Source organism: Aulonocara sp. 'chitande type north' Nkhata Bay, linkage group LG13 (assembly GCF_057382095.1).
Source record: "Aulonocara sp. 'chitande type north' Nkhata Bay isolate Kocher_YH1m ecotype deep benthic linkage group LG13, A_spYH_male_GT1.1, whole genome shotgun sequence".
NCBI classification, from domain to species: domain Eukaryota; kingdom Metazoa; phylum Chordata; class Actinopteri; order Cichliformes; family Cichlidae; genus Aulonocara; species Aulonocara sp. 'chitande type north' Nkhata Bay.
In genome coordinates this window covers 10,969,145-10,989,040 of record NC_141356.1, presented here as the reverse complement: position 1 = coordinate 10,989,040, position 19,896 = coordinate 10,969,145, and the positions used below count along the sequence as shown (strand labels likewise).

Genomic DNA, 19,896 nt, shown 5'->3' with positions numbered 1-19,896 from the left:
GTTATTTAGAGCATGCTGATGGAGACTGTCGTGACTCTGATTCTGTAGCTTCATGTTCAGTTTTTCCTCCCTCGTGTGTTTTTAAGCTGTTCCGTATGCTGAAACGTTTCCGTGCTGCTTCCCTCGCAGGTGCGGCAGCTTCAGGAGGACGCCGTTCGCCTGCAGTCGGCGTACGCCGGAGACAAAGCCGACGACATCCAGAAGCGAGAAGGAGAGGTGAGCCTCGGTGTCGGGCAGCAGAGGTGCAGAGAAACCACATCAGTTCACTCTCGCCCTGATCTTCCTCCTCCTCTTACTGACCAATAAGCGCTGATGTCGTGACGTCACGTTAAAAGGCTGTTTGCCTCGCGCATGCTGCACTGCTGCCGCACTAACACCGCACTCTTCCTGCGCAGCTCAGCCGCTTTGTCACATGAATAATTTTAGCTCTCTGAGACACTCGGACACGAGCTGGAGTCACAGATCGAGAGGTGAAGGGAACGTTGGAACTCACAGAAACATTTTAGGATGTTACAGGGCATGGTCAAAATCCTGGGAACACACTTCCAGCTTTGTGTTATTCCCATAATGAGGAAAAATCGTTTAAAACCAGAGTTCAGGTTTAAGCGTCAGAGGTGAACGGGCGCGTGGTCGCTGCCGTGCGCGGCGTGCAGAATCGTGCACGGCTCACCGCTCTCCATTAAAATGCAAGTTTAATATCTGATTGCTCCGCCCACTTTTCCAAAACAGAGAAACTGGCGTTGCAGTTTGAGGTGAGGATCGTTTTTGGACTCATAAATTTCATGCTTTTAATGATTTAATCACTTTTTATGCGAGTGTGCAGCAGTGTAACAAACAGAGTCCAGATGTGCAGTCTTAACACGTTTCGCTCAGATCAGCGTCTTTGTGTGAAGGTTACTGTTCACGACGTGCGTGTTCCTACAGTCACGGCTGCGTGCGCCCGTCGAGCTCGACACGAAGCCTCATTTTCATATCAACTGTTTTTACTCTTTGCACTCGGAGCTCGCTGTAGAAACGTGTAAGCGTGACTCCATCTTTGCCCGTCAGCTGAGGTTACAGGCGAGGAACAGGCAGTCTCGTCACCTCCAGCTCTCACGTGTCCTCAAACGGCTCAGCGTCACGTTTCTGTAAATCTGGACAGTTTAATTAAACGTTGGTGAAAAACCTTCAAATGAGGATTTGACTCCAGAGAGGAGGCGACGTGCTGGGCTGAAAGAGAAGCAGCTGAGCAGCTCGCACACCTCGTGGCTCCGCCTCTTTTTGTTTGGCGGTCCGGTGCTTTGCCAAACAGGGATTTGCAACGTTTCCGTGTGTTTTTCATGTGTAAGATCTTTATGTTGGTAAACAGGGTTTACAAAGAGGTTCAATGTAACATTTTAAAATTACACATAACTCTGTTATTGTAATCACATTCTAACAATCCAGCTTTTTGTGCACTTCAAATATGTTTGCAGAACTCTGGTGATTTCTGTTGCATTATGTGCATTATCCTCTTGGCCAGATCGCTCTGAAAGAAGACATTTTAAATGTCAACGAGACTTTTCACCTGGATAAATAAAGGATACGTAAACGTCACTGCCTTGTGACAGGTTGTTTGAGGCTTATGAGAGATACATTGTTTCATAGACCAACAAGTTATTTATAGCAGTTTAAATGCGAGGAATCATTTCTTGGCACTGGCATTAGTATTTTTACGGGGGTGTGGTGCCGATACGGCGTCACTATTTGTGCTTTGTAAACACGATGTCGCTCTGTAACCTTTAACATAGTAAAAGGATCCTAAACAGGCCGACCTGCTGTCGGCGTTCCTTCATTGTTAGGAGAATGAATGATGGCGCTGTAGTGCTGAAACTCTTACCCGTCCCTGCTTCCGATTGGTCAGATGCCGACTGGCTGTCATGTGACCTTTGAGCCCACTGGGATAAGTGAAGCCAGGTGAGCAGAAGGAATCCCGGACTTGTCGTCAGTTCGGCTCTCGGGTTTCGGATTCGCCGCGATGAAGAGCAATGTCACGCTCCAATAAAGTGGAGCCGTGCTTCGTGCGAGCTGCTGGGTTTGCTCCGTATTCGTGTCGGTCCCGCCCTGCTGGAGCTGGACTGTTGATGCTGAGCACTGAGTGTTTTTGATGGCGTTGTGTTTTGACCATTCCCTGTATGTCCGTTTCCTCCCTGACCGCCCAGAGGAGAAAGGGAGAGGTGAGACTCTGTTTACCACAAACGTCGGCTTTGCATCAGTCTTCATTTTGGCTGCAGTTTTAGGCTTCCTTTCCTCCAGTCTGACTAAAATGTTGATGAGCCGCAGTAACATTTTAGTCCTTCCCATGCAGCTTAGTGTTTCCCGCAAACGCTCCGAACATTTGTTCTTTGTCTCCGCTCGCCTGGGCCGCAGAGGGGGTTAAAACAAGCGCTGCTCGTAGTTTGAGTCTGCTGACTCGGCAGAGACAGAAGACAACAGGCTGACAGGTTTGGCCTCCAGCGAAGCTTCTTTCAAACTCTTTTTAAATAGTTTCCGTCTTCCTGCACCTTTAGCTACCAGAGCGTTCAGCTTGCAGTCCTCCGCAGCCACGACTCCGTCAGCTGACGAGTCGCAGAGTCAGAGGGGTTATTCTGAAACGATGCCGGTCAGCCGGGCTGTTCGGCTTTGTAAGCATTCACCGAACAACCCGCCTCCTCAAACACAGTAAAAACATCTGCAGCCTGGATTCATCGAAAAATGTTACAAATACAAGACAAAATCTAATAAAAACTCCCAAATAATTCGATCAGTTTGATGGACTTTAATGTGCAGATTCACATAAACGCACGTTTCTGCAGAAAGTCACCAGTTAGTAACAAACAATGTAATCTTTAACATTAGTAATATGTGAGGTACATTTAAAGACAGCTCAGCAGTTAGTGTGAAAGCAATGTTTTCGTTCTTACAGCAGCTTTGAATGATTCACAGTTCAAAATAATCCTTCTTTATCTGATCCCCCCCAGGTCATCCCATCTGAAACGGCTTTAGCTCCTCCCACTTTAAAACAGCATTGAACTGATTGGCTACATGTTGCGATCCCCTCTCTGTGACATCATACAGATCCCAGAGTACCGTATTATTAGAACCTGATCGTGTTTGATATGAACCTGAAGCATGAAGCAGGATCAGTCCACGCTTCCTTCTCAGATAGATGATATATCCTGTCTGCTTACGTCATCGTCTGGAATCCGAACAGAGCCATGAATAAATAGATAACAGCTGATGTAATAACTGATGGAAGTGCTGCTGTTTGCTCTCCAGCTTTGGCCTCTGCAGTCTGCACGTATGACTTTTTATTTGCTGGGATTGGCTTTTATTTGCGCCCTCAGGCTGTGACGCTCCCCGACAGCACAGCTGGACGCCTGAAACACTAGATCTACTGCCCCCCCCCCCCCTCCCCCGTAATGATCTGAGTCTGGATGTCATCACTTCCTGTCCCCCTCCCTGATTCTCAGAGGCCCAGCCGGCTCCTTTTAGCCTGCATTAATTAAACCAGGTCTTCTGAGCCTCTCGTCACTCGGGGCTGACCGTCGCTCTTTGTTGTCTCCTCCCCCTCAGGTGCTGGAGGCCTGGAAGAACCTGCTGGAGGCGGCGGAGGGCAGGCGGGCGAAGCTGGTCGACACCGGAGACAAGTTCCGCTTCTTCAGCATGGTGCGCGACCTGATGCTGTGGATGGAAGACGTCATCCGCCTCATCGAGGCTCAGGAGAAGCCCAGGTAGGAGGCACGGAGGGGGCGGAGCTTCCTGTAATGACTGTATCCCTTTACAGGTTTATTATAAAACTCATCCTAAATGTTTCTGAATGTTTGGGATCAGAAACGTCGCTCATGTGACGCCGTGCTTGTTTTCAGGGACGTGTCGTCCGTGGAGCTGCTGATGAACAACCACCAGGGCATCAAGGCGGAGATCGACGCCCGCAACGACAGCTTCACCGCCTGCATCGAGCTGGGCAAAGCCCTGCTGGCCAGGAAGCACTACGCTTCAGAGGAGGTGGAGACTTCTCACATTTCTCACTCGGAGCGAGCACGCCAAAGCTGCCGCGAAATCCTTCATTACTCTGTTTGTGGTGATGTCATCGCTTTACTGAAGTCATGAACTTTTGAATCTTTCCTCCTCGCAGATTAAAGAAAAGTTGCTTCAGTTGACGGACAAGAGGAAAGACATGATTGACAAGTGGGAGGACAGATGGGAGTGGCTTAGACTGGGTAAGTGCCTCCGTGCTGTTCAGTTTATAGTCCGAGGTGAGCGGGTGGATTTGGGTCTAAGGTGTGGATTTGCTTCCAGTGCTGGAGGTGCACCAGTTCTCGCGGGACGCAGGTGTGGCTGAGGCGTGGCTGCTGGGACAGGAGCCCTACCTGTCCAGCAGGGAGATGGGGCAGAGCGTGGACGAGGTGGAGAAACTCATCAAACGCCACGAGGCCTTCGAGAAGTCGGCCGCCACCTGGGAGGAACGCTTCGCTGCGCTGGAGAGGCTGACCACGGTGAGCGCGCGCCACGAGAAAGCGCCGTCACCGGATTAAATCTCAGCTCTGAAAAACGAGACGTTGACTTTGTTCTTCTGGTTCCAGATGGAGTTACTGGAAGTGAGAAGAAGGCAAGAGGAAGAAGAGAAGAAGAGACAACCGCCCGCTGAGGCCCAGCCCGCCGACGCTGCAGCTCAAAGGTAGTTTGAAGTTTCCTTTGTGTCGGAAACTTCTGGATGCTGTAAGCAGCGTTTTGACTGTGTTTAAGACTCGGCCCTATTTCCTCAGGAACAGCTTTGTGTCATCGTCAGAGTCCTTTCTCCTGTCACTTTTCACAGACACATGTACAGTTGCCATTTGTGTTATTATGACAAATATTTTAGATTATTGTTGTTACAGCTGTTAATGAATGTTTGCACCTAAACCGTGCAGCCTGCTCGCCGCGCTCACATGAAGGTTTTCAGTTTAATCGTCTAACTTCGCCAGCTGAGCGAGTTCGTCCGGACGAAGCCACTGAGGTGCGTCTAACTCTCTGCGTCGCTGTGCTTTTTGCAGGGCGGGCGAGCCGTCGTCTCAGAACGGGCTGCCGTCTGACCAGGAGTCTCCCAGGGTTAGTTACCGCTCACTCACCTACCAGAAATACAGCGGCACCCTGCAGAGCCGCAGGGGCGCCGCTGCACCCTGAGCTGCACCCACATCACACACACGTCCTCGCATCAATCTCCAGCATTCATCGTTTGCTGCTCCTTTCTGATTATTAATGTCTTATTTTAAAACGAGTTTAGCTTTCCAGGTGTAATCTTCTTCTCTGATATTTGTTTACTGACATGAGGAATCACAGCTGATGGGCTGTTTTTAAGAAAGCCTGCAGATGCAGCCTTTGCACTTCAGCATCACCTTTGAGTTTGAGACCTTTTACTTTGGTGGGAACTTTTAATATGAACCAAACTTCCCTGACGTTCCAGTTTGTTCAGGCTGGACAAAGACGGGAGGAAAGCAGTGTTTCTGCTCTTTCACTTTCACACACAAGAACAAACCAGAGTTTTATCCACTCCTCATTTGTCTTCCCCTCCATCTCCTCTTCCTCTCTCTCAGCTCGACACTCCTGTCATCCTCTCCCCTCAGTTCCTTATGTTCCTGCTGGTTTATGTCATCATTTATAAACTCACCCTGTGGAATATGAATGACTGAGGATACAAACAGAAAGACACTCAGAATTAGCCTTAAAGCCACAAACTGCCACTTAAAGCATTTGTTCCATTTTCATAGAAGCGATTTTTTTCTCAAACAAAACCAAAGACAACTTAAATCAGTTTATCAATCATTAAAACTGAGGCTGATTTATCCTGATGTTAAGAAGAAGCACGTCTTACTGTTCTTGTCTTACAATAAAACCTTTAAGTTTAGTTTGATCGATAACACTTTCAATTCAGTTCAGTTTTATTTGTACAGCACCAAATCAGAACAGTCGCATCAAACCCAGAGAAAAACAATCACATGACCCGCTATGAGCGAGCACTCTGGTGACAGCAGGGAGGACAAACCCCCTTTGAACAGGAAGAAACCTTTACGTTGTCAGTCTGTACTTCACGCTCGATTCCAAACAGATGAAATGAAATATGTAACAAATACCTTAAATAACTTAATAAAAATAGACACAGTTTGAAAAGATATCTTGATAAAGCAAAAAAGTCTTGAATTAAAAGTATAATAAAAATATTAATGATGTAAATTTATAACAAAGTAACTACAGTAATACAGGTTGTAGCCAGTATGAGGTGCCTTCAGCCTGTTGTTGCGATTTGCTCACTAAATATAGTAAATCATGACTCATGTTAGTTTTTGTTTGTAAGAACACGTGACGTTATATTTAAAGTCTATCATTGATGCCAAAGTTTAAAAAAATCAAAAAACAAAGAAGTGCACCTACCGCTCCACCTGTGCCTACGTCCACAGACCATTCATAAAACACGTGTCCATCCTTTTCATGTAACTCTGTTAAACACTCTATTATCTCTTTAATATTGTACTTATAAAACCATTAAAAGCATATTTGTGCATTAATGTAAGTTACACCGAATTAAAGAGCTGATCTATCAGCTGACAAAGTGGAAACTAAAGGGAAAGATGATAGTAACACATGTATAACTGCACTGTTTAACAGTGAACTCCATCAGTGGACACCAGAGGCAGCCCCGGACTTACATTTTCACCTCCAGCTTTCCTTCATGTTGTACTTACAGCCTTTACGACTCATTTGTCAGAAACCCATTCCTCATAAGGGACGTTAATACTGTGACATACACCCAGTGGCCACTTTAATAGGAACACTCTAAGTCCAATGCCATCGGACTTTTTGAACTTGCCTTAAAATCAATCTTGTGTTCCCGCTGAGGTCATAGTTGGCGTTGTGTAGCCGCTCCGCTGTATTCGGCCCCTGAGTGTACGTCCACTGCTGCTCGCTACATGCACTCATTGCACCTACAATCCATGTTAAAATCATTCCTCATGTAAAACTGATTCGCCACACGTCTCACCGTGTGAGTTTCTCCTCATTGTATTTATTGCTGTTGTATCACTGAGACGCTGTTTCCTGTCTTGTTTTCATTGTTTACTGTTGTCGTTTCCTTTTTTCTGTTCACGGTTTGTTTTTGCATGTAGATGCAGTTCGTTCAGTCGTTCCCCGACTAACACACATTCCCCAATAAACCCGTCAGAACCAACCAGTCCACGTGTTGTCCATGCATACTTTTCACTTTTCTCTCCATGTACAGTGTTGGTGTTTGTGTTGCATGCTGTCACCATCATTAGCATTTCAGTTGGATGTTCTGTTTCTGCATCTAATGTTTTTCACCAGTTTTCATCCGGGGGCTTTCCTTTAGTGAAATATTTTTAGTTATTTTACAAAGTCAAGAAAATACGGAGCCCCGCAGAGGACATGGGAGAAAAAAAAATTAAGATGGACTTTTGCGAGATCTCGCAAAACAAACTCGGGATCTCGCAAAACAAACTCGGGATCTCGCAAAACAAACTCGGGATCTCGCAAAACAAACTCGGGATCTCGCAAAACAAACTCGGGATCTCGCAAAACAAACTCGGGATCTCGGAAAAGTTTTAGCCGCATTCTTCGGACGCCGGCTCGAAGCCGACCGGGAGGTCGAGGCACGATGTGCTGGGAAAGCAGTGTTCCTCCCGGCTGTAGTAGGTCTCGACCTCCCATTAGCTTCGAGCTAACGGGAGGTCGAAGGCCGAAGAATGCGGGATCTCGCAAAAGTTTTGCGAGATCCCGCAAGAGTCAGTCTTAATTCAGTCTTAATTTTTTTTTTTCTCCCATGTCCCCTGCGGGGCTCCGTAGCTTCGAGCCGGCGTCCGATCCCAAGTTAGTTTTGCGAGATGTCGCAAAAGGTCAGTCTTAATTTTTTTTTTCTCCCATGTCCCCTGCAGGGCTCCGTAAGAAAAAGATCAGATAAGCAAAGTGTTTGGTCCACTGACAAATCCAGTATATTTCAGTTCACTCCAATAAATCAGCGTTCCTGCTGTAAAGAAGAGAAACAGTTTGTTCTACAGCGAGTCTGGTTTTACCTGTTTGGATTTAATCTGTACAACGTCTGCACAGGCTTACAGATCTAATCCTTCAAGTTACTGAAAATTATCTTCTATGTACAAGTTTATAATTCGCTAAGAAGGTTAGTTTCTAACGACTACTATCACGCCAAAGGTTCAGGCTCAAGTTTAAATTCAATGATAACAAAATCAGCGCAGTCTTTGGAGGATCGCATGGCTGTTGGCATCGGTTTAGCTCTTCAGTCATTAAGTAATTGTTCTAAGGAAAGACTGCTAAGCAGTAAAAAATGGTCTTTGCTGTCAGGTGCAAAAATGTTTAAAAATCAAACAAAAACCTGCTTCTGCGCCAGGCTTCAATCGTTCTTCTGGAATAGTTGGTTGGATTGAAGTGGCCCAGTATTTGGTGGAGAAAACACTGAAACAGGAACACTTGGATCTGGTCTAGTCTTTAACAGGCTCAAGTAAAATTCTTAGGAAAAACTGCTGCACTACATATATGTAATAGTAGTAAGTTGGGGCCCCTACATCTGATCCAGACTGTCCTTTGGTGAGAGTTCCTAGGATTGATCCAAGTCCTAACAAATCCCTTCAATAGCTGGTCGAATGTTTGAGAAGCAAAACGCTGAAGCTGTGAGGAAATACTCAAGTAAAATCTCAGAGGATAACCCGAGCCCAGTAAAGTCTTCAAGCATCAGTTTCGCTCTCCGTGAGATCTAAATGAAAGCTCCCGGGATCGGTCCAGCTCTTCAGTTAAAGCTCCCGGGATCGGTCCAGGATCGGTCCGGCCTTCGAACCGCCCATTCGTCCATCCCTTGAAGAGCTCAGTAACGGGGTAATAAGCATCCGGTTGGAGTGGGTGTGGTGTGGAAAAAGTCAAATCTGTTTATGATACTAGGCCAATCGCCTTCTCCCCTCACCAACAATGACGCCCAGTAATGACTTCCAAGCAATTTTGTCCATAATTGTTTGAGTTTTTTTTGGTGTGTTTTTTGGTCTCACCTGTGCTGGCTTCTCCCTGTCCTCCTCTTTCTTCACGCTCGCCACCGTGTTGTGCGTTTCTGAGTGGTGTTGGGACTGTGCATGTGGTAAAGAGTGTAATCACAGCATGTTTGCAATCTTAATTAATACAAATGTTGTTCTAATCACTGCTGAAATTCAGCTCAGCTCACACCCAATAACACTGAGCTAAAAAACCGCTGCTGTACGAGGCTGACGTAGCTGATGTCAGAGGCTCGGTGGGCCAATCAGAAGCCTGCATAGTTGTGTTGGTTTGAGCAGTTCAGAGGTAGGAAAGTGGGTTTATTAACTTGATACAGGTGACCTGTTCATGTTCAGCTTTGTAGTTTTATACTTGGACCATACTAGGGTAGCTTTGCATGATCAATACTTCAAATTACTTTGGGCCACTCTCCCATTAACCCACCTTTTTTCTGGTCCAAAGATTTCTGACCTTTGGACCAGCCAGTGGGTGGGGCTTTCACTCTCTGACATCATCCAGATCCAATTGTAGAAAAAATTAGATGAGATGGTGCTCAGAGCAGTCTGCAGGGTTTTGGTTCATTACTGCTTCCTCATTAGTAGAGACGTTGGTCATGTTTAATATGAGCGCCCACCACTGGAACAGGAGATGTATGACAGGAAGTTCGAATGGATTCACTTGACCAGTTGGCTGGCCAAAGTGGTGACGACACTGGAACCTCTGAGCCTCAGGTGTTGCCGCCAGTTTTCTTGGATTAACTTGTTTTTAATTAAGTTCTTGCCAACAGACATACTGCAGACCGCAGGCATGTGGTGTTCCTGCATCGGGGCAATTAATAACAACAATCATGTGGCCTGACATGAACTGAATGTCAGTTTAAAGGCAACAGAGAGCGAGATGATTGGATCCGTCAACTCAGAGTAGATGGACCCGATGGATTCCCTCAGCTGGTTTGGTTTAGTCCACTTTAATCTGCTTGCATTTTCCCAGGATTGGTCTTCCTGGAATATTTGACATCAGTTGGGTTTTAGGAGTTTTATGTGAGGCGAGGGCAGATAAGTGTAGATTCAGGAGAGGCTGACAGTCGAATCCTTCTGGTCTCGTGTTTTAGTTTGTCCAAACTGCTCTGCATGCTGCAGCTCTCATAACTCTGATTCACAGCTCTCCTTCTTATTTCACTCATAAACGAGTTTCTCCTCTGACTCTCTCTTCTGTGTCCAGGAGAACGTGGACGGGGCCGAGGTGGTGAACGGGGTGTCGGAGCCCAGCCCCGCTGGGTCTCCGGGGGCGTCTCGCAAGGGCAAGGCCAGCCAAGCTGCGACCCTGCCGGCCAAAACCCAACCTGACGCCCCCAAACCCCTGCTGGAGACCTTCCTGCACCGCAAACACGAGTGGGAGGGGCACAACAAGAAGGCTTCGAACAGGTGGGGATCACCTGCAGACACACCTGGAAAGAAATAATAACCCAAATAATAATAAGTTGCGCTTGTGAGCTGCTGTTATTGTAAGAAAATAAAGCTCAGCGATGAGGTCGACGTCTGCTCGTGTCCCTGCAGGTCGTGGCACAATGTGTACTGTGTGATCAACCTCCAGGAGATGGGTTTCTACAAGGATCAGAAGAGCGCCAGTCAGGGCATTCCCTACCACAGCGAGATCCCCATCAGCCTGAAGGACGCCGTCTGCGAGGTGGCGCTGGACTACAAGAAGAAGAAGCACGTCTTCAAGCTGAAGTGAGTTTCAGACCTGATAAACAAGTCTTTATTTATACTGGAGCAGTCAGAAACACATCACAGACAGCTTTAAGCAAAACGCTGCAGTTCTTTCATTTAAAGAAAGAACCTGACGGATGCCAGCGTGCGCAGTTTGAAGTTCCTGCTAATGTGTGTGTTCACCTCCGCAGGCTCACTGACGGCAATGAGTATCTCTTCCAAGCCAAAGATGATGTAAGTATTAAAACACAGTATTTCAGCCTCAGTGTTTGGTGCGTCGTTCAGTTTTAGTCAACATCGCTGTTATTGTTAGTCTTATATCTGCTTTACATTAGAAATATGTCGATCATTTATTTGTTTGGATTGGAAATACAATCCAACTTTATTTATGGAGCACTTTAAAAACAACATGACCAAAGTGCTTTCCAGTAGAAAACAGATCAAAGTTAAAAACTGTACATTAACCAGACAAACAAAGTTAAATAACAATGAAATGCATCAATGAAAAAAAGATATCAGTAAATGTTAAAACTGGTGCTGTCAGCGTTAATCTCGTTAAAATAGTGTTAATGCGGATCGCCCGAGAGTGGGACTGCACGCCGTCAATGCGTTAGCACGGTTAGCTCGCTTAGCTTGTTAATGCGTTAGCGCCGGAGATTTGCCGCGTTAATTCTGGTTGTGCTTACTGACCTCGAACCGATTTTGGCTGCAGAAATCTGTTAAAAATGTTTTAGTACAACTTTGGTAAGCAGCACTGCTTGATGGATTGTCAGAGCATTACGGCTGCCGTAGTGAGGAGCTTCGCGGAGCAATCTGGGTCCAAAACTCCGTCCGCTTCAGGTCCCAAAGTCAAACGAACACTAAGAGTTAAAAACGGTCTAAATTCTTTCATCTTTAATAAAATCATCAGCGTTGCTGCTTTACCAGGTGTAACTATTAAGTTTAACATCCATGAAAACAGGATTTATTAAATTTAATGGAGTTAGAAGTTAACAGGAAGTTAGCTCGCTAGTTTACACCTAAACATTTCATACCATGTTCTGACTGAGAGATTTTTGAAACTAATTCAAACGTACAGCTCTGCTACCACTTCCAACATAAATGAAAACAGGAAACTAAACAGCAGTGACGTTTGCAGGGTTATTGAAGTTGGACTACCTGGTATATAATGTTGTGCTACGTGATTGCTAGCGACACAGCTATGTTAGCATAACATTAGCACAGTGAAGCTGGAGGATGAAGCCAACTTTTTTCCACTCGATAAAAGTTAACGTGAGGGATTCTGGTGGTCAGGGACAAATGCAATCGCATAGCAGGATGCTGTACACGGGCCAAACGTCAGTCAGGAGAACAACTGAGATTATTCATCCACAATACGAGGTTAGTTATTAATATACTGCAACAACATGGGAACAGAGCAGCTGCGAGAGAATTCAACATTAATGAATCAATGTTACGGAAGTGGAGGAAGCGCAGTTTTTGGCTTTCCCCATATTTCAAAAGTGCTTCATCTCTTTGCTGTGACTGTCGGCATAATTTGCAGATGATAATGGTTGTAGCCGCTGCGATGCTTTTGACCAAAACAGGCGCAGCTTGATGACATCATCAACATGCGCTATCGCAATAGAGCGTTATAGTCAAAATCTCTATCGTTGGCCAAATTTATATCGTTTCTATCGTATATCGTTTATATCGCCCACCCCTAGCTGACAGCACTAATTAAAACCAAATGAAAGGGTTGCAAATGATCTAAACAAGTGTACCCCGAAATGCGTTACATACGAGCGCTCACCCGGGTCATGGTGGTCGGACGTGGTCGAGTCGAAGGCCCAGGTCATGTGACCGTAGAGGGCGAGTGGTGTTACAGTGATTATGATGTAATGTTTCTTCCTTCGTCTGCTTTTGTTTAGGCCCAAATATTTCTGATCTCATTATCCTCACTCTTTTAAAACCACCTGTATCCCTGCAGCAGGTGAGCAGGTGTAGCCGGAGGTGACTCAACGTTATTAGCGAGTTGTTGTTTTTCTATCAGAGACATCATCAGCACTTCCTGCTGCTCTAACTGCTTCCTTCCTCTTTGTCTCCTTCTGCTCGTGCTCCAGGAGGAGATGAACACGTGGATCTCGACCATCACCGCCGCCGTGTCAGGCGAGAAGCCCGAGGTCACGCCCAGCAGCCACAGCACGCCCGCTCCCGCCGCACGCGCTCAGACGCTGCCGGCCACGGTCGCAGCCACGGCGACCGCCGAGTCCAGCCCAGGCAAACGAGAGAAAGACAAGGAGAAACGCTTCAGTCTGTTCAGCAAGAAGAAATAGACGCTGTTCTTCAGCCTCCCCTCCTCCTCCTCCTTCCCGTGGTGCTGTTTGGGGTCGCTCCTCGTTATCGAACGAACTTTGGTCAAATATTGTTGAAGATGTCCGACTTTTCTGCTCATAGCAACTGTCATAACCCAGAGCGCTCCAAATCTAATTACACTCGTGTAACCCAAAGCGTCGCCTCACATCATGTACTTAGAGAATAAGAGTTTTAACATTTGCAGCAGTTGCTATGTCAGGTCGCATCCCAAACAGCCTCTCCTTCTCTTCTTTCTTCCTCCTCCTCCTCGTCCTCTCCAGCATGCAAGCTCCGAGCCAAAACTCTCCACTCTGTGCCTATCAACCGTCCGGTCCGGCTCAGAGCTCCAGTACAGCTACAAACACCCCCCACCTGCTTCTCTGCTCAGATCAGGAGCAGGAAATACCCGAAATCTGACTGAAGTGGTTTAAAGGCGGGGCGTGGGCGTGTGGGCGGGGTCTGCGATGCTTCAGGCAGCTGCTGTCGTTTAAACAACAAGGAGAACGCGACGTTAGAGGAGTTCCCACTTTCTTTACTCTTATCGCTGTTTTCTGTATCTCCCGTTCTCCCCGGCTTTCCCGTGTTTGCGGTTCGTCTCGGCGGGTTTTCCTTCTCGTTTTTCGTTTAGTTTTTTGGGGAATTACTTCCTGTTAGAGTCCATCCTCAGCTTCCTATTTTTTTGCGAGGCCTTGTCTTTGCAAGATGACGTGTATCCCTCTGTAGCGGGGAAAACCGAGGCCACGGCGGGGTGATTCTTTGAGCCGTCGAAGCGCAGAGACGAGTCGCTCGGAGCTTTTCTGACGGTTCGGTTTGCGCAATAAAATCGCGAAAAGCAAACGGTCGTCGCGTCTGATTCCCGCAGCGACTCAGAGCGTTACCCTGCAGTGCTTTTGACTGTATGTATAACTTGTGTATAACAAACTGTTAAAAATAAACCTGTGTTTAATTTCACCTATTATTATTATTATTATTAATGCTATTAAGACCTACCGACCGTAATAAGCTTTGTTTGAGGATAACTTTCTTAACGGCGCGAACACTTAACCAACCCGAATGAAGGAGCCATCGAGTCTCGATGGGAGAATAACTGCGAATGTTCGTTAACTCGATCTTTTAGGCGTTCAATGAGGTTTCTTTTCTACTTTTGCATTTCTGGAACGTCTCCTTCGGCCCTTTGTTGGCGTTTTTCCTCCTGTTTTTCTGTCTCGCAGTTAAGCTAAGTCTAAGGTTTATTTAGAGCGGCAAGTATGAAGGCGTAGATGTACAAATAAAACACAAAGGTTACTTTAAGCATCGCTGTTGTTAGTGGATGAGCTGGTTTTAAAAAGCATTTACTGGAAGTGAGTAATGTTGGTGGCTTGCTTGTTGGCTTCAGCACTCGGTTCTTTTTTTCTTTAAGATTTCAGACTTTTATTGCCAATGACGAGTCAAGCTACAGCTACGGAAGTCCTTTCATGACAAAAGTCACACTTTTTTCTTTCCATTTTTTATGGCTTCTAGTTAATGAGATCAGAGCTTCACATTTGTTGAAGCTGAACAGGCTTCGCTCGCTGTAAGGATGTAGTTGTAAGCTAATGACGTACGTGATTCTTGAGCCGTCTCACGAAAAACAGTTTGTTTAGATTTAATAAAAGTTTTATTGGAGATTTTACACTAATCTGACATAAGTGCAGAAGATCTCCACTCGATTTGACTCGATGACTCATTAAATAAACTTTGAGAAAATAAACACTAGGTTAAGTCTTGGGCTGCTACTGGTCCCTCCTTTGATTACTGATTAATCTCTCGGGCTTTAAAACTTCAATAAACAACATGACAGAGATTATTTTCTTATTTGAAATATTTGCTTTACTCTCAGGTGCCATTTTTGCTCGATAAACTTTTGGAAATTAGTTTTTGAGATGAAGTCTCTTCTGTCCAGTTGCTGCACCACAAACTTTTGCCCCGCTTGGATGGAAATCACGTACACGGTAAATGACCTGCAAGCCCAACTTTAACACCGACGTCGTTCCTAATCTGGAGTTATCGATTAAAATAGCTGCCAGAAAAGGCAAGTTCAGATTTAAAGGTGATTTTTCAGCTTACATATATATGTACATTTATTGTTACAAATGTTGTCATTAAGGGACTTCCGTAGGTGAACAAAAGTGAACAAAAACACCGAAACGAGCCCGAAACTATAAAAAACGTGGGTGTGTATGTTTTTCCACAGCTGGTGGTGGGGTTAGAAGGGGCGGGGCTTGAAACATCTTCACTCTGATTGGCCCTGAAATACTTCCTGTTCTCTTTCTGTTCTTTTGTTTTTTTGTGCTTAATTTTCTGGCGATTTGATAAATATGTTGTGCATTCCTGTCACTGTAACCATAGTAAGATGAGATATTTCCTCATACTGCACAATCAATAATGCCACGATGGGAGGGTGGGCGGGGCCGGGGTTCGTAGGTGACGTAGTTGGAATGACGTGGACCGGGGGTCACTGCTAGTTGGATCTGCACCCGTAGACTTTTCCCCATCTCTGTTACATATGTGCAAAAAAGCCATTAAAATGCTTTTAAAAAGAAACCGTGAGACTGATTTTTATTTTTTCAGCGAATGTGTGTGTCGTGTGTCACTTTTGCACAGTTCTGTAAATACAGACAAAGTACAGCTGTGAGTGATTAGTATCTATAAACTGATTTTATTTATGTGGCTCCTGTTCTCGACAGTACGGAGAAGCTTTAAGGCCACGTTAAGAGAGGAAGTCCACATGTGCAGGTTACTGTTGTTATTTTAAGATAAACGTCCACACTTGCTGTGGCCTCTGAGTTAGTGAGGTCGTACAGTTTTAGTAATAAAGGAGGACATGATTTCTGTTTAATGCATAAACACGGGCTGTTCATGTGAAACGTGTTATGCTGCTCAGACAGAAAACGATGATGCATGTTTACATGTATGATGCATCCAGCTGATCAGTTTGTTTCATCAACTATCTAAACGTCTTGTCGAGGGCACAGCAGCGGTTTGTCTTGAAACAACTTTTTCTCAAAATGATCAACAATATTATTTTCCTTAATGTGGCCCTAGTAATCTGTCGTACAACAGTTATCTCGACCTAGAAATAAAACTGTGGGCAGCACGTGGTGATGGTGGGAGGTCCTTTAGCAGTTTTTATCAGCTTTGACATTGATATGACACAAATCCAAATCACTGTTATTTTACGTTTATTTTGTCTTTAATAAACTTCCATAGAGGGTATAAAAACTGCACAAAGCACCTGGACAGGTGTGCAATCCCTCACCTGCAGCCAGCTTACACTCAGGAGTCAACTTCATGCTCGTGTTTGGATGGTGGGAGGAACCCGGGGAGAACCCACGCAGGTACAAGGAGAACGTGCAGATTCAAACCCAGGACCTTCCTAATGTGAGGCAGCACTGTGTGCTAACCACTGCACCACCGCGACACGTTAATGATGGTGAGCTGGAGGTTTTCTGTGTGAGGTGCTGTGTTTAGGATTTGTTTACAGTGACGAACTTTAGAAGTCGAGCTGAACAGCAGCGCCGCTGTACGGGCCAACATCAGCAGCACATCAACACGCTTTCAGCACATCGCTCGGTTCCTGCACAAGTGTTCAAAGGCAGTTTTTAAAATGAAATTAGGTTAGAATCAAAGAACGTGACAATGCTCGTAAGTTTAACTTCTACAGTTATTCCATTTATTATTGTATTATTTATTCCTACAGTTACAGACAGATGGCATCAGGCTTCGGGTTAGAACGGAAAAGAGGAAAACTTGGAGTCAAAAAGAGTCTGAAGAATGGGAATGAAAAGGAGGGAAGATGTGGGGGCAAATAAAACGTGTGTAGAGACGGAGTTGTTCAAACTGCTTGAAAATGTGTCTGAGACGAACGGCAGGACTAAAATAATCAGACGTCATCAATATCACAGAAAAGAGACACAATAGCTGTTATTGGGGGTTATCGTCAATAATCATGTGAAAGTTGGTTTGTTTTTTAAGAAATCTCTATTTTAACCACAAGATGGCGCCAGTTGAACAGCAGGGCTGCAGTTTGTGGACCAAGTGAGAAAGCAGCTCCACATGAGCATAAAAAACACATGAAGGGCCAAAATACATTTAGCCTCACAGATTCGGAGCCGCTTCACAACAATCACAGGAGCACCTGTGAGGAGCACCTGGCATTAGTGGAGAGGAAGAACTCCCTTTTGACAGGAAGCACTTATTTTTCCAAATGGATCATCACAGCTTAGCCATGGTCCACCTGATTGATCTTTATTATTTATTTTATTTATTTTTAACTTTTAAGTCATTACAAACAGAACAGACATGACTGGGGGATAAGAAAGAGAAATACACAGACAAGAAAAGGAGAGGGAAGGAAAACTATCAGCTGGATCACCTGCTGGAGAGAGGCCACAGCAACAACCTAGATAAGTACAGGTAACAGTAAGTAATAAATATTGAGTGTTACTGAGCAGCACGCCAGACCGGCAACACACAACATGCTTCGAGGCAGCAGCTAAAGAAGATACAGTGTGTGTCTGTGAGCACCTGTGTGATCTAGAGGCTCCCCAGAGTGTGAGAGTCCATGGAGGACCACCGGAGGGACAGCCACGCCACCCACCCAGAAAGAGCTGAGGAGAGTCCAAACTGGCAGGGGGTTACCCAGCAGCCACCGTGCAGAAGCTACGGGGGCTACTGAGCTCTAGTTAGCAGTCTGTGGTTGCAGACTAGTTACCAGCCTTACCTGAGCACTGCAGCCTGTCATCCTAATATGGTCTCAAAAAGAAGTGTGATGTCCATCTTTTATATACAGTCTGTGGTTTAAATGTTTACTGTTTTAGCAGATTAACGATTTCTGCTCATGCTCATGTTTCTTCTGTTGTTTGGGACACATGTCACTTTTCTGTCAGACCTCAGCACCGCGGACAGCGCCTCCCTCCCTGCTGCTGTTGGGATTTGTAGTTTTCTAAATTCTTTTCCTGTGACGTGTGTATCCCAGAGAACACAAAGCCCCAGAGTGCTTTACGGCCGTGCGTCCTCTCCAGTGGAGCAGGGGTGTTTCTCTCCCGAGCTGCGCCAAGCGCACCACACATCACCACAGGAAGAGCCACACCTTCAAAATAAAACCCAAGATTTGAGATTTACCAATAAAACGTTGAGTGAGTCAGAAAGAACCAGAGGCTTCTGGTTATTAGACCAGTGTTTCCCATCATCAGCTGTGCCATAGACTGTCTGGTTCCACCTGATTAGTACTCTAAACGACAACAGGCAGAACAATTACATTCTCTTCCACTAGAGGGTGGTACCACTACCTGCTCTAATTAAATGAGTTGCCAACTGCCAGTAAAACAGAAAAGGACAAAGAAGAAATTGAATCATAGTCATGCTGTGAGACGATGCAGCTACAATAGATAAATATCTATTGTATGAGTAGTGGTCAGAAGAGAGCAAAAAGGTATACTGGGAACAAGCCAAGTCTGCTATAACTGGTGTACAGGGAAAAATGATCAATATGCTTTTTGTGACATTTTTGTTTGGTGGTGTGCCGTGTGATTTTTCTGAAATATGTGCTGTGGCTCCAAAAGGCTGGGAAACATTGTATTAGACCACTGATTAGTGTTACCATATTAGAATATTTATCATAAAAACGGTAACAAACACTGAAGGACAGGCTGGTTTTCTGAGCTTGCTTCAGACATGTGAGCAAAGAAAACCACATCATCTGCGCAGGAAAGAGATCCTGAGAGCAGCAAACCAGCGCCCTGACTGCACCCAGAAAGTCATAATTTGTGCCAAAGGGCAAGAGCGTCAATAAAAACTACCAGCCTTGGGTTAATAGAACATTACCTATTATTATGTTGGTACTGTTTTTGTAATTTTTGAGTATTTGAAGAAAGCTTATCATAATTATGTTTCATGTTTGTTCTACTGCACTTTATTTTTGTCCTAGAACACGACCCCTGTTATGTTGGGTTTTTTGTAACCTTATACAGATGTAATCTGTCATCCAGCTTTCTTCGAACAGAAGAGTTTAACATGCTTTTATTTTGAAAAACGTTTTAACATGTTTTAATGTTTTGTGTCTTGTTCCATTTAATCTGAACAAGCCCCTAAAAACAGTCAGTGCTCACTGTCGGCCTCTCTTTTTTTATTACCACTGTTCATTTTAAAGCTCAGTTTTTAAAACCGTATGATGTAACTACAGCCGAGCAGCAGTATATTAATGACTAACCTTATATTGTGGATGGATTATCTCAGGTGTGAGGTAATCCATCGATTCCCTAACCATCGGGAACCCTCACGTTAACTTATACGGAATGGAAAGAAAATTAGCATTTATCCTCCAGCTTCACTGTTTATGTTATGCTAACATAGCTGTGTAGCTAGCCACCACGTAGCACGTCATTATATAGCAGCTAGCCCAACTTCAGTAGCCCTACAAACGTCACTGCTGTTTAGTTTTCTGTCTCCATTTATGTTGGAAGTGATAGCAGGTCGTATATTTATATGGTATATTATGTTTAGGCGGAAACTAGCGAGCTAACTCCCTGCTAACGCCGTTCTCCGTTAAATTTCATAAATCCTGTTTTCATGGATGCCTGGATGTTAAACTTAATTGTTACACCTGGCAGAGCAGCCACACATGATGTCAGACTTAAAGACCGGATAAACTTAACTTAAAATTTAAAGAACTTTATTGTCATTGTAGTTATTCAACGAATTTTTTTGGTAGCTTACAGAGGCCAGCAGCAATAAAACAAGAAGCAGCATAGTAACATAATAACCAAGTAAAGGTAGTAAAAGTATAAAATATAAAGTAAGAAGAAGGCACTTA

General features: G+C 45.0%; 1 protein-coding gene across 7 annotated transcripts in view; it reads left to right on the top strand.

The window, feature by feature from the left end:
- LOC147315708 (spectrin beta chain, non-erythrocytic 1) overlaps window positions 1-15,626 on the top strand; it is a 101,762-nt gene extending 86,136 nt beyond the window's left edge. For 5 of the 7 annotated variants that reach the window (XM_086258698.1, XM_086258699.1, XM_086258701.1 and 2 more), the window contains 12 exons: window positions 130-216; window positions 2,181-2,195; window positions 3,574-3,731; window positions 3,867-4,005; window positions 4,136-4,220; window positions 4,300-4,496; window positions 4,584-4,678; window positions 5,034-5,088; window positions 10,243-10,445; window positions 10,578-10,751; window positions 10,922-10,964; window positions 12,833-15,626. In XM_086258698.1, coding sequence (XP_086114824.1) covers window positions 130-216; window positions 2,181-2,195; window positions 3,574-3,731; window positions 3,867-4,005; window positions 4,136-4,220; window positions 4,300-4,496; window positions 4,584-4,678; window positions 5,034-5,088; window positions 10,243-10,445; window positions 10,578-10,751; window positions 10,922-10,964; window positions 12,833-13,045 — 1,464 coding nt within the window. In that variant the 3' untranslated portion in view covers window positions 13,046-15,626. The remainder of the gene's footprint in view (window positions 1-129; window positions 217-2,180; window positions 2,196-3,573; window positions 3,732-3,866; window positions 4,006-4,135; window positions 4,221-4,299; window positions 4,497-4,583; window positions 4,679-5,033; window positions 5,089-10,242; window positions 10,446-10,577; window positions 10,752-10,921; window positions 10,965-12,832) is intronic. The other 2 variants (XM_086258703.1, XM_086258697.1) reach the window with 1 other exon arrangement.
- Window positions 15,627-19,896: the final 4,270 nt, after the last annotated feature.